The sequence below is a fragment of the Montipora capricornis genome, chromosome 10, assembly GCF_036669925.1.
Source record: "Montipora capricornis isolate CH-2021 chromosome 10, ASM3666992v2, whole genome shotgun sequence".
Taxonomy (NCBI): Eukaryota; Metazoa; Cnidaria; class Anthozoa; order Scleractinia; family Acroporidae; genus Montipora; species Montipora capricornis.
Genome location: NC_090892.1, coordinates 3,404,170 through 3,419,169, shown reverse-complemented (window position 1 = coordinate 3,419,169; position 15,000 = coordinate 3,404,170). Strand labels below are relative to the sequence as shown.

At 40.5% G+C, this 15,000-nt stretch overlaps 1 protein-coding gene across 1 annotated transcript in view; it reads left to right on the top strand.

Moving 5' to 3' along the window:
- The first annotated feature begins 2,472 nt into the window (after positions 1-2,472).
- LOC138021330 (monocarboxylate transporter 13-like) overlaps positions 2,473-15,000 on the top strand; it is a 13,765-nt gene continuing 1,237 nt past the window's right edge. Inside the window, exons 1-6 of the mRNA XM_068868175.1 lie at positions 2,473-2,611; positions 9,211-9,301; positions 10,581-10,766; positions 12,087-12,655; positions 13,185-13,554; positions 14,159-15,000. The exon at positions 14,159-15,000 is cut by the window's right edge and continues 1,237 nt beyond it. Of these exons, the coding sequence (XP_068724276.1) occupies positions 10,595-10,766; positions 12,087-12,655; positions 13,185-13,554; positions 14,159-14,667 (1,620 nt within the window). The 5' untranslated portion in view covers positions 2,473-2,611; positions 9,211-9,301; positions 10,581-10,594 and the 3' untranslated portion in view covers positions 14,668-15,000. The remainder of the gene's footprint in view (positions 2,612-9,210; positions 9,302-10,580; positions 10,767-12,086; positions 12,656-13,184; positions 13,555-14,158) is intronic.

Here is a 15,000-nt window from a genome sequence, read left to right as displayed (position 1 = left end):
AACCGATGACAAGCTAAATTCTCAGGTTTTGCATCGTGTTGAATACAACTTCTTTAATTGAAAAACTCCCGTTCCGTCCGTATTTGCTCTGTTGTAAACCGGTCAAACCGTGACACTACAGAGTATTACCGTCTCATATTTTGCGCGTTCTCTTGACAAAATATGGTAAAATGGTGTAATAGTGGGATAATAATTATTTTTTAATCTGTGGTTCGACTAAAACGAAGTGAAATCCTAGTTAATCGCGGACTTACAATTTCAACTGTCACCTCCATCGTCATACAACGAGTGGGTGGATGAGGCTCCACTCCCCTCCCTGTTTAATAAATAGCCGGTTATGTAATCCACAAGTTGTTACAAAAGTTTTGGGTTACGTCGAAATGATGGTGATGGCGGATCTTTTTAACAGAAATAACTTTTTCGTCTTTAAATCGGCATTTTATGCCGACCAAACTTTATTTTTTTTAGATTAAACAGTCTTTTTACAAAACTGTATAGTGAAACGTGATGTGATTTCATGTAATATAAGTACTTTAATTTGTTGTTATTCTCTGTCTTCTAAAAAGGCTTAACTTTGTAATCGTGCGTCAATATACCCTTGACTTTCAGTCCGGAATTTATTTTGTGGTTACTGTCATTGAACTTCTCTGAACTCTAGAGGAACAGCTGCCATGATTCTCCCGTGTTAAGCTTCTTAAATCAGAACTCCTGTTTAAGAATCGTAACAAGAAAATCCTTAGAGGGGGATGGCTAGCAGCTTATTACCTCGTTCCTTGTGTGTCTGGGGGTTCAATTGGTCAATGAATACACGGTATCACAGGGTGTCAGCCGGAGCTCGGAGTAGCCTACAATTCCTATAATTCCGCCGATTTTCTTTCTTTCTTTCCCGCCAAATATTGCCTTTTCTGGTCTCGCTGCAATAGGCAAAACTCAAATGAAATATGAACCAAAATGAGGCCGGAAAGTCTGATTGACAAAAAAATGGAAGATAAATCAGCCGCCATTTATGAAAGTAGTCTATATTGCAATTTACCAGTAAGTCGAGCATTCTGTTTAAAACATTGATCAATCAAAAAATGTAAATGTAATGGAAACAAATAGTGAAGACATCTTCCGTTCCTTATGTTTTGGGTTCAACTTTTCGATTCCTTTTTCTGCGCCGCGAGGCCGGGGTTACTCCCAGAAAGATTGGGTGGGGTTGTTCGGCCTGCTTTGTGAAACCCTTACCCTATTTCAGACCAAAATCTGCGATTTTCCCAACCCTATTTAAGACCTGACCAAAAATTTGATACCCTATTTCAGACCTATTTCAGCTATTACACGGTTGGCTTAATTCGAGAAGGGCTTTGTTGATGGTCTTATCGCCTAATGATGAAGAAGTAGCTTCTTCTAAAAAAACATACCCAATTCTAGACTTGATGAGTGCATAAACCATACCCTATTTCAGACCAAAATGGTCAAAATCGATACCCTGTGCTATTTCAGACCGAAACGGCTAAAAAACCATACCCTTTGGGACCTCACATACCTAGATAGCCCATATGAGGGAGTGGGCTTCTCCTTTTCAAAGAAACGTAAAACCATTTGACGACTGAAGGCTTTTCAGAATTTAGGAGCGAAGAGCTTGGTTTTCCCACCGTTTGTAAATGTTTTTCTTCCCCGCCATGCGTGTTCTCCGACATTCCTCTTCATTCCTCCTATTTTTCTATTTCCCGTCCTCCTAGTTCTTCTCGATCTTCATACCAAGCGGTCTTTATGCAATAAGGCCCGCTTCTCCTTCATCCTGAAGTTTATTTTTCTTTAAGAAAAGTTTTCTAGCTTGTAGACTGTATTGATGTTTTTGTTTACTTTTATTCTTGTAAGCTACATACTTTATTTTCTTCGACTTTCTTGTATAGTCCTCACTAGCGATCGAATCGGCTTTTACACTCAATTGTTCAATCTCGAACCTTCCTTCGGCTACCCCTTCCTCTCTCGCGTTCACAGAGGGTCGCGTAACTGAAAGGTTATCGATTTCCTTCGTCTAAAGGTCACTCAGAGGGTCACTCAGATGCATTCTGTTAGCACTTAACGGAATTCTGTCGCGGGAAAAAAACATGATCGCCCCCATGAAACTGGCGTTTACTTGTTTTACTCGGCTTCTTGTGAAATTTCGTGTATACTATATTTCTCTCAGTTTGAAAATACGAAAACGCCACATTTCTGAACTGATTTCATCCGGTCTTAAGATACACGTGCAGTGGGTAAATATCACGGAAGGCGATCACCAACATCGAGAAATCGAAAACGACGTATCTCATTTCATCTTATTTGTTTAAGTTCGTTTCTTTGAAAAAAATTCTTTGCTTAGACAAGGAATGAACAGAAACGAAGTAAAGTGAACGAGAAGGAACATTTTGGGGAAACTTAAACAGAAGTACCACTAAGAGTATAGAGTAAGGTACCCCCAAGGGGAACATATCCTGTCAGCCAAGTGACTGGACAAGCAGGTCATACCGGCTTGGAGGAAATTTTGCCCGCAACATCCCCTGGGTTACAAGATGATCAATATCCGCTTTTATTACCTCGGATGCGGGTCGGCCTTTGCTGGACTTCAAGGCAACCAAACCCGGTAAGAATTTTGAGTGTAATTTTAAGTTCTAGCTAGATAGCAGAAACGATTCGAAATCAGCGTTCGAAAAAGTCAGTCAGTTCAAAATTAATCGCGCGTAATGCATGCAGACCTCACACAAAAAATGAACCGGTTCGGACGTGGTACTTGCATATGTATATATGCAGTGTTGGAAGCCTCCTGCAAGTATGCATATTGGGATATTTGCGACCACAAGGTTAAAATTGTCACCCTTTTAGTAAACTTATCCTATTTCTTCTCCTCTATTCTGGATTTGGAAAAGTTGACGCGAGCTTAGCAAAACTCTAGCAATAAATAATTGTCCGATCGTGCGGTCAACAAAGGCCTCTTTTTGTAATTTGAGATGATACATCTAGCGGTCAGTTGAATGAACTAAGACCACTTTTAATCTCCTGAAAAAAACATCTGGAATGCTGGATGCGTTTAGACATCACAAGAGAGCCCACTTTCTCTCGGTATGAAAACGTTTTAGAATGACAATGAAATAATAATTTGAATTTTCAATCTTTTGAAATCGCAAGTTCGTCCTTGCTAATTCACCAAGCAATGTATTCTTTGACTCGCAAATGACAAACACATCCTGAATGTTTCATTGATCTCTCTAGGTAAACTCCTTGTTTCCAAAATAATAGTCAAAAAATAGTTCAGTACTTCGCAAAAACATTTCTTTCTCTCAAAGTGTTTTCAAAAGACCGGATCTACTAACCTAAACAGCTTTGAAAAGCGTAACATAAACATCAGTTGAAGAGCTAACAAATGTCAGTCAATGGGAGCAATTTGTTTCGGTCTTCAGACTTTCTGATTTTGCAGCAAAGTGCGGTGATACGGATCTTGGTCCTCTTGTTTCAAAACTGCGCAATTCTCAAGCTGGTATACCACTGGGTTAGAGTCTGGGCAAACCCCGCCTCACGTAGGGTAAACCCCTGTTGGAAGTCTCGCAATTTTTCTTAGAGACACTCAAACTGGGTGATGCCGGAGTAAACCTTAATTGTCCCGCAGCAGCTGATCACAGAAAGGAAACGCAGTAGAGTGTTGTTCTTGCCCCAGGGCGTGTTGCTATTTAAATACGGTTTCCGATCCCGGATTTTCGAAGTAATATCTTTTCCACATGCTTAGTCAGTAGACTATCTCGCTTGCCGCTTAAACGGGCTGCAGAACTTAAATGTTGTACAAGATGCTGAAACAATTAAGTAAATCTCGTTGGACTGTAGGTCGTACCAATAGACCTTATGAGATGAAGGCTAATGCGGGCGAAATAATTTGCATCTGCAGAGATTTCCCCGCATCAGCCTCGCCAGTGCAACCGTGACAATACGAATGTGGCCTTTTGCAATTTAGAGCAATCAACTTTAGGCCAAACCCTTCCAAAATCACCATCACACTCCCAAGTTTTAGTTGGCTAAATAAGTAGAAAAATGCATTTAGTTTTCGTTGGGAGAAAGGCGGGTTTCCGTCTCTGAAACTGAAGGCTGATGGTTTGTGATTGGATGACCATCCTTAGGAAAAAACAATTGTATCCACGTTTTTAGTCACGTGTATGGCAAATTTTTGAGCAAAATTATGCAATCATCCTCGCTTGATACAGTATTACTTCTGGACAGAGGCATAGACGGACCAATCGGGAAAGTCTGCATTCCTACTACATAGATCAAAGTCCGGCAATTATCAACTCTTCAAAGAGATACATTCTCGGTGAAATTTCAATATTCTGGAAATTCTCACTAAACGAGGGTTTCAATGATATGTTTTCCGGATACAATTTAACCAACTTTGTACGTGTGAGTGGAGATAATCCGTGGTATAATGAACGTGTGGTTTGAAAGAAAATACTTAAAAACCAGAAAATATATACTTGACCTCCAACCTCGTTCGCCTTATCTTGGTAACTAACGTTAAAGTTGGTTAACGTTTTCATAAAACAGGAAATCAAGAAATCCATATTTGCCAGTTCGCGAACAACTCCTTACGTTCCCTGCAAAGGAAAAACAAAGTCGATTCTAAAGGAATTTTGATGAAGTAGAATTCCACGTCAGTAGGGGGAGAAATAAATGTGAGCTTGTTCCTTTCATTATTTCGCAACACATTTATCCCCGAGGCTATTAATTCTGACCTTGTGACGACAGAGGCCCTGTGAGACGGAAAATCGAAAAAAAAAAAAAGCTAACATTGTATGAACGGCTCCACAAAAATCATTATTTAACAGTAAAATAAGGCTCAAAAGCAATGCAGTGCCCAATCAACGATGCCTCGTATTTTGGCCAAGACTTCAATTATTAAATGCCACAAATCGCTATTAGTACTTTCTCGTACACAAAAAAATTTCATACAGCGGCCCTTTAGCGCCAGTGAAAAACATCACGTCATTTTTCCTAACGACATGTAAAATAGCTTGTATTCTAAGAGAAATTCTGAGCTTCGTCCTTGCCTAGGGTGTTTTCAATAAACGGCCATATATATTAGTTGTTCCTCCTTTAGAAAAGCTGAAGAATTTGTTATTCTTGCCTTTATTGCTTAAGTGTGCATATTTCCGACCTGTATAGTGCGGATATTTTCTTTTCCTTTTTTTCCTGTCGTAACCTTCTATTTTCTGATAAGGACAAGCCCCCACAGTATGGTGTAACTATAAAAACTGACAATGCCGGTTCCGGTAGCTGTTTCAGCACCCTCTGGGGTGAGTTGACATTTCAAGTTAGCCTGACAGTTCGTGTTAACTCCTGACAATTTTATCGTCTCTTTTTGATCTGCGATAGATACATTTATTTCAGTTTGTTATTCAAACCGCAAATTTGATTAAAAAATGCACTGACAAGGATAATGTATCAGCGGCACTTTTATAGAAGATCATTCGACATCTACCAATGCTCGCGGATGTTGTCCTTAAAATAACGCAAATGCGGCCCGAAACAATCATATGATATCGTCCCAAACCCAAAAATCCAAGTTGTGGCGTATTTTGCACGGAGTCGGTTAAATCTTCGTCCTACATCGGCGATTTTAGTTGTAGCGCCTTCAAAAAAAATTTTTGTCCTGAACATTGGTAGGATCGCGTGAAGTTATGTATTTCTTTTCACTGGAAAGCTTGAAAGCTCATTCGACTGCGGAAACGGATTAAAATAGGTGATAATTATTCCTTGGATCAAAACACATGACAGCTTCAATGGCTGTGTTTTCAAGAAGTCCAGAATTAGGGTGCGTTCGATTGACCCCATTCCGGAAAAAGAATACGTGGAGTGATGATTTAGAACACTGTGTGTGGCGTTTTGCAGCAACAAGGATAATAAAGATATGTTTTAAATAGCATTTTAGCATATATTTGACAATACTAATGTGAATCTCCGCAAAAACGAAGGATTTCTAACTTCTATTCCATGTATTCCTATATTCTGGAATACGGTCAATCGAACGCGCCCTTAGTAACATAATCAAATTGCACTGGTTGAGAAAATGAACACGAAAGGCAACTGGTAAAAAACGAAGCCAAGGCCTAGTTGCAGTTTGACGTCCGCTTCAGACAGCATTTGAAACGGCAAAGCAATTTGAGTCAGACCCTTAAAGTGTTTTGTAATAAAGTAACCTGCTTTGCAGGCGGTAATTTGTATTTCGGTCGCCATATTGGACGGGTGGGATCTGGGACGCGGAAGGACCTATCTAAGGCGCTTCCAATATGGCGTCTGAAACGTGTTTCGCTGCAACAACAACATCTACCGCACGCGAGCTGGATAGTAATAAAATCTAGTGCGGAAAGTTGCCATACATTTCTTCATATAACTTAATTAAGACTCGACCTTAGTGGACTGTCGGATTAATGACTGTCAAAACTGCAACCGATGACAGAGACCGTGATTTTCATTTATTATTTCAACTCCTTAATTGTTTCCAAGTACTGAGATGAACGATTTGCTCCTTTGCTGTTTCCTACACTGTTTTCGAAAGCAGCGCTATCTGTTCTATCTTGGTTATGACTCGGGAATCGTTAAAGTTCGCGTTAAGTCGCGCTAATTATGTTGATCGTTATTTTCCGCGACGTTAATTAAGTTCAGGGTTAATTTTCTTAAATACCCTTATTTTGAAACCTTTTCAGGCATTCATGACCCCTAAAAAACATAAAATAAGGTCCAAGCTTTCCTTCTTTCCGTTAACCCCTACATTAAATACAATTTTGAGGACTGTTTTGTTGACCAGAGGGCTCAGTTTTGTTCAGTGACTTTGGGGCTGTTTACATGGATCCAGCCAGCGTTGAATAAATTTGTTCCAGTAGTCACCACCGTGCACCAACTGTGTCTTAATTGCGTTAATTTCCTTTTTTGTGAAATTCTACCTCCTCTTTCGCCTTAATTTTCTTTATTCGAAAGTCCTTTTACATTAAAGTTGCGTTCATTTTCAATACCTTAATTCCCATGAAGCGTTAATTTTCTGTAATGCGTTCGACGTAGGCCCCGACGTAGGCATACTATTCATATCGGATTCAGTGTATTTTGAAGTGCCGCGGATTTTTTGACGAACTGACTGATCGCGGTGATCTTCGCACTTATCAGGACAATTTAGGCAATTGTCTCATTTTGAGACCTGAAAATTTCAAGCGGCTTCAACACACCTCTGCGATGCCGGTGAATACGTAGCGATGATAACGTAGAGCCGGTTGAATAAATAAAGAAAAGTGTATTTTTTGTTCGATGGTGACTTGGAAATACTCGGAAACGTAGCTATACTCAGGAAGAGTGCACAACTTGGACAATTTTAGTCCTGGCAGTAAGGCGAAAGTAACTTCAATGGAAAAATTCTTGTTCTTTTGCTATCGTAGCATGTGTTTTATTTTAATCAATGAATAAAGCTCCTTTTATTTTCATGTAGCTCAATGGTGGAGCATCCGACCGGAATCGGCAGGTCATTAGTTTGACTCGTGCAAACAGCACTCGGGTTTTTGCCGAGAATCCCCGAGACGTCACCGAAGAAAGTATACGCACACTAGGGATATCTTTCATTCCCGGGCCAGTGACTTCGGGACTTCGAGACAGTGTTCCAGTTAATTTGCCCATTCGATTATTTTCTTTTAATCGAATTCTTGAGGGTTAGTGTCAAAGGCATTCTTGCACACAAATGAGAAAAAAAAAATGACAGAGCGGCGGCTTAGTGGTTAGGGCGCTTGCCTCCCGGGTTCATGTAATGGTAATAGGACTCAGTGGAGTCCAATTCGGTCTGTAATCATACGACTGATAGCAAAATTGCGGGAGTCCGATTTGTTTATCACGAATATGATTACAGACCGAATTCGACGATACGAAGTTCTCTTACCAATTAATCATTTTTAACGGCCGGATTTGTCTAAATTTTTCTTACTCTAACTACTTCAGTTAGCTTTTTCGGGGGTAGCGAGATTTGGCCCCAGCCTTCTATCTTCCGCAATAAGATTAATCGGGCCTCCATCTGCAGATTCTTCCAAGCTGGACAATGTTAAAGACGTGCCATGTAATACCGGTGATCTCATGGACAGGCATGCAACACAAAGCCGGCCACTATTGGCTTTTTCGGGGGTAGCGAGATTTGGCCCCAGCCTTCTATCTTCCGCAATAAGATTAATCGGGCCTCCATCTGCAGATTCTTCCAAGCTGGACAATGTTAAAGACGTGCCATGTAATACCGGTGATCTCATGGACAGGCATGCAACACAAAGCCGGCCACTATTGGTAATTGACATCGGCCAGTCTGGGGGTACAAACGCTCAGTTGAATTTAGCTGACTTTTCTTTCGAATGCCAAAAGCTGTCGCGAAAGCAGTCAAAATAATCTTAAAAAAGCTAAAAAAACCAAAAGTTTCCGAGAATTTTTAAAGCTTCCGAAAATCTCAAAAGTTGCCGAACAGTTTTCGAGCAACTTGTGGCTAAGCTTCAACCTCGTTCCCAGGTCTCTTTGTCGATGAGGAGACCCTGAGAACGAGGTTGGCTAAGCCTAACTTTGAATGCCATTGGTTGACTTAAACTGCAACTTTGAAGGTGATTGGCTTATTGAACTGTTCGATAACAACTGGGCAAGTAAATAAGTGGAAAATAGGAGTTTTTAAAACCAATCACAATCGAGGAAATTGTAATTTTTATGATTCATGATTAACGGCAAAATGTACTGGGAAAATGGAGTTTAACCAATTTCTATCCCAATAGAAAATAAGGATCGGAAAAATAGCTTATCAAGATAATAGAGTCTCGAAAAATTTTGTCCGAACAGTTGTCAGTAGCAGTTCAGGGGAAAGAAGATAAGAAATCTGAATTCCAAATTGCTTTGTTTCACTGAAACCAGACTAAGCTCCCGGTCATATGACTCCTAGCCCTCGATGTGTATTTTCTTTCCTTTTATGCGGAAGGCTAAAAATTACCGGCCTGAGCATCGCGCACGTCTTATGAATTCCCAAGTTTTAATTCAGACAATCATTTGAATAATTCTATCCTGTCGTCTGTCTTCTCGGTTACTGAATTAGGTGTCAGGTTTAATCGCTTCCAGTTCCATTTTAATAGCCGCAGATTCATAATTAACTATTTTCACTGAGATAAAGCATTGCAATATTCTGACAATCGTATTTTCTCCTAGCTTGGTTCACAGAGTGCAGGAGATCTGAGAACTAGGCGTAGTTTGGTACAACATCACCCTGAAGTTCAATAATTCCATCATCAACACAAAGGTAATTTTCGATTATCGTGGCCTGACTTTTACGTACGGAGTTATAAACACCCACGTTTACTCTGGAATATTTATGTTAATCTAGCCTAGCTAACAACGACTTAAATTTTAAGCACTTTCCCTTGGAAATCGCAGCCCTCATTACTGAACTTAATTAGCGATTCTAATAAATTAACCATGCATTCTCCATGATTTATCGCGTGACTTCAACCGCGCCTTAAACCGGTACCTGGAATGATACTATTATTTGAAGCAACTGTTTACTGGTTTTCACTAGCAAGGGAGTCGGAGTGGGAATCGGCGTCGTAATCAGAATCGCAGAGCGATATACGATCAAGTGAAATACCGATTCCGCTTATGACTCCGTCGCTTACGATCCAGTGAAAACTGCATTGTCGGAGTCGGAAGCAGAAGCGGATCATAAGCGGAGTCGGAAGGAAATGGGAACGTTCTGGTTCTTCCGACTCCGATTTCGTCGAGCTTATGACTCCGCTTACGACTCGGTTCTTTGATTTTTCCCTAGGTCATAAGCGCTTTTACGACTCCGTCAAGGACTCCGATTCCAAGTCCGTTGCTAGTGAAAACCAGCTTTTAGGCGCGGGAAAGGAGCCCGCGCTCCTCTCCCGAAGAGTTCTCGGGAGGAACAAAGACCGAACTCGAGAGAGTAGCCGAAATCGAGCCTTCGGTATGAAAACATTGCTTTGGGGGAACTGAACAAATGATGATGATGATGATGATAATGATACCAACTTTATTCATTCAATACACCTTATTCCAAAATGGCCGCTAATTTATGCGGATACAAATTGGCCCTTGTTGCCTCGTTCAAGATAAAATATTCTTTTGAATTTTATGCTTTAGAACGAGGCATTAAGGGCTAATTTGAATAAAAACAAAAGAATATTTAAATGGCGGCCATTATGGAATAAGGTGTATACAATGAAAGGGAGAGATACCAGAGGTTATCCCTATACGAGGCTACCCGCCCGGATGTTGCTGATCTAGAGTCGATTTTGTTGAGGGAGGAAAACCGGAGTACCCGGAGAAAAACGCTCGGAGTCAGATTGAGATCGACTGAAAGTCAGCCCACATACGACCCGAGCCAGAGTTGAACCTGGGTCACAGAGGTGGGAAGTGCGGTTGATAACCACTAAGCCATCCTGACTACCCGACTATTCTGACCCCCTGAATATTCAAAAGAAGTAGCGTTGTTTTATTCTAAGTGATTTAATTACATTACTCTCGGCTGATTTCATTGAGGCTAACTTTTTTTTCAACAGGCAAAGAACAACTAATGTTTCAAAAGCAAAGTTTTCGAATTCGCGGGACCTTAGACGGGGGTCTAAGTTGGTTTGTGGTTCTCGGCTCATTTCTGACACAGTTTGTTGTTGTGGGAATACACAATGTATTCGGTCTCTTGTACCTTGATCTGTTAACAGAGTTTGGGGAAAGCAAGGCGACTACAGGTTTGTTTTCGTGCGTAGTGAAAAGAACAAAGTACCGGTTCTGACTTAAAGACTAATGAAAAAGACCATAGAATTTGCTAATGCTAGCTCCAGTCTCTTGAGAAAGCAAAAATGAAAAGAGACAGTGTGGTTCCAATGTTAGCAGTGTTGGACTTGTCGCATTCAAGCTTGTCTTTGATGGTCTCCAAAAAGAACTCTACACTAAATTAGCTGGCTGACTCCAGTCCGTTGGGTTTTTGAACCATGTTGTTATGATGATGCACTTAATTTAATTTAATTTAATTTAATTTAATTTAATTTAATAAGTTTCAACTGTATTTAGCGCTGGAGCACGAGAGCAAGTTTCAATCGAGTGTCGTAAAACCAAAACCAAAACCAAAGTAATTACTTTGGCCAATCAAAAAGGACGGAGACAATCCAGTAAAGTAATCAAAACTTGAAGAAATAACACGTAGCCGACACAAAGCGCGGGAAAATGTGCACGCGCAAGCCACGATTTGGCTTCGGTTTCGCTTCTGATTGGTTGAAAAAGTGGTGCGAGAACTTTGAACCAATCGCCGAGTGAAGTAATGCAAAACCAAACGAATTCGCTAATTACGTTCGACACTCAATTGAAAACCGCTCTAACTGGCGACACTGTACAGAAAACAAGCCAAAGCAAATCAACTCACATTACTGATATCGTAGGTTGGTTTTTGAGGAAAGGGAAAATCGGAGTACCCAGCTGCAGAGAGCAGAGTAGAGAACCAACAAACTATGTCTTCTTTAAATCCTTACTTCAAGTTATTTGAATGGAGTTGCTAAGAACTCACCCACTACAAGGCAAAGCATTGCAATTTTTGCGGAAATTTATGGGAACGTATTTAGGAAGGTTCTTTTTTTGCCACTACAGAGTTATGGAAATAGCAGGCCGAGCAATTCAATGAAAAACATAATTTTTCAGTGAATATCAACTCAACCTTACACCAAACAGCGTTTTAAACTAATGCCTACCTAAGATCATGCCGTTCCCAGGTCGAGGTCATGATATGCCCGTTTCCATTTCAGATGTTCTGGGAAGGCAGGCGTTCTTATTCCGGTTGTCTTATTCCGGTTGTCTGCATCCACTATTATTAATGTTAAAAACAAATCTGTGTAGGCAAGTGTATGCACTTGAATTCATCAACTGAGAATTTCAAACTCTCCTTCATTACGTTAGGATATCCCGCTTAAGATTTCCACCAATTTAAATTTTAAATGGAAAATGTTATCAAGAAATAAAGGACAGCTTTATAATAATCAGAGCCCTCTTCTAACCTTTTGTTTTCTTCTCATCTCTAGCTTGGGTAGCCTCGATTTCGTTTGGCCTCACTTTCGTGTTCTCGCCTTTAAGCTGCTCGCTGTGCAAGAAGTTTGGCTGCAAAGCTGTTACTACTGTTGGTGGAATATTGGTTGGCACCGGTCTCGTACTATCATCTTTCGTGGACAGTATTCTCCATATGTACATCACGTACTCCTTCCTGTTTGGCCTGGGCTCCAGCATGTGCTACGTATCTTCCGTTCTAGTGATTAGTAGTTATTTCAATAAAAACCTCGTACTTGCTAATGGTATTGGTCTTGCTGGAGCGGGAGTGGGAACAATAACACTTGCACCCGCACTGAATCTCTTATTGGACAGTTACTACTGGCGTGATGCACTCCGCATACTAACTGCCTCTTCTTTACTTATACTGATCAGCGGTCTTATTTACTACTTGATACCCGCGCCAATTAAATTTGTCAACGCTGACGAGTATCAAGACAAAGGGAAACATTTTGACTTTTCATTTCTCAAGAACAAGGCTTATATCATCTGGGTTGTCGTTGTTGGATTGGTGCTGTTTGGGTTTTACATACCATACGTTCATTTGGTAAGCAAAAAAACTTAAGCGAATCCGTGGTTTTAGGCTCTATGTAAAAAACACATTTAGCTGGATTTATTCCTTATTTCCGAGATTGTTTTTTTATCATTCTTTGCAACTGCTTCACTGAAATGATCTCTCGGTCGCCATCATCGTTCACTAGCATGTCACAAAACTGAATGCAAAGTCCTTTTAATTGCGTGTAGTAGGGAATCGTTGCGCCAGTTTCAACCCGAAAAGATTTTGAATCAATACTCTAAAAGTTTCTTTGGCGTATTTTGGAGGTAGAAAGAGCGCGAGAATACTGGTGGGTCTCGTCCGTACTTTGCACAAACATTAAATTTGAAAATGGACAACCTTCCAATCCTAATGCTTTTGCTTCGACCCGATAGTCCAATCTAAATGTCTCTAATACTAAGCAAACGCATGCGCATTGCACGTGGTCTCTATAGAGCTAGCACCGTATGCCCAGAGGTCGGCTCAGCTGTCTCTTCATTTTTTTTAAATATATATCTGTCTTCTTCCCTTTCAACTGCAGGTCCGACATAGTCAAGATCTTGGCATCAACAAACATAAAGGAGCCGTTTTAGTTGGCTATATGGCAATGTCTCAAACAGTTGGCAAGATTGTATTTGGCCGTGTTGCTGATCACCCGCGCGTCAATCGGATTTACTTGTATCAGTTGTGCCTCCTGGTCTGTAGTGTCCTCACAACTCTCCTCCCTACACTTACAACTTACAAATCATTGCTGGCTTATTGCATCGTATTTGGTTTCCATGAGGGATGTTTTGTTGTCTTAATCGCTGTTCTCACTGGCGATATTGCTGGAAAGAAAAAAATGACAGCGGCATTTGGAGTCATGTATTTTTTCACTGGTATTCCTATGATGTTGGGTCCTCCTGTAGCTGGTAAGATCTGTTTCTAATTAATAGATATGTGTTATTTGAAAATTTCACAGCAAGTAAGGAACGTTTTTGTACAAAGCAGAAAATTTTCTCCAGGCCACCAAGCAACGGTTTAGTCTTACGGGTTGTGTTGAAGGTGAGATACTTTCCGCCTTGCGTCCAAGAGACACTTTTCCAATGCCTTTATAGCCCAGTTTGTTCTATAGTAATACGCTTTTCTTAGGCGCTACCGTTATGTTATGTTCTCGCTTATCGTTGCGGATGCCGGAATTAAGTTTTTTTTTAGTCCCGGGGGAGACCGAAAAAGGAAAGGAAAGGAACTTTATTTAAGTGTCTAGTTGTTCTAATGCTGGCGCACTAATTGGGGACACTGTAAAATGAAATTAACAATTAACGCAAATCCAGTCAAATGTTGACTTTTCTAGAGAGGGGAAACCGGAGTACCCGGAGAAAACCTCTCGGTTCAGAGTAGAGAACCAACAAACTCAACCCACATATGACGCCGAGTCTGGGAATCGAACCCGGGCCACATTGACGTAAATGACTGATGAGGCAAGCAGTAATCATGGCGACAAACACTGATGATTTAACTGCGTCATTTTGACAGGCTGGATGTATCCCATCACTCAAAGCTACGAGCCTGCGTTCTACATGGCCGGTGCTTTCACCACACTCGGAGCATGCCTTTTATTCTTGGTCCCATTCCTACTTCCGCTTGAGGTGCATGACGAGTGGTGCACGCGCACAAATGGTTTTCGTCAGCGAATTCAATCAACTAGCTCAAGTGAAGCAACAAAATCCTGGACTTTGGACTCTGGGTCTTTTTTCTCTGACACTTCATCATACGAAGCCAACGCAATTGGTTCTGATAGGGACTTAACAGATTGTCAAAAGAAAGATTTTACGATTTCTGTCATAGACAATTCTTTGAAATCAGACCTTGTTGAAAGACAATCAAATGGGTCAAGAATGGGATATCTCGTGGAAAAATACTTTTCTATGCCAAAGCTGGTATATCAAGAAGATTGCATTCTTGCTAATTCTTATGACTATTCTCGTTTATCAAATGACGTGTGGGTCCATTCTTTGGATCCGAATAGGGAAACTAATGTCTAGTTATATGATACTTGTTACTTTATTTATCATTAAATTTTATAATCTATTTGAGGGAAGAATGGACTAATCCAAAAAAAAAAAAGAGAGACGCAGAAGACACTATGAAACTCTTAATATAAACTCACTCGTGAAATTAGGGTACATCCACATACACCACAAAGCTAGACATGATAGGTTGTCAGGCATTCCAAGGAGAATGTTTAGCTTGACTTGATTTAAAGAAGCGTTTTAGCTTCAACGTGTATCGCTTTTTAATGTTGGGTTCCAATAATGTTGCTTTATTTCCTTCATTTAGGGAGAAAAATCAATTTCACAATTTAGTGACGATTAACG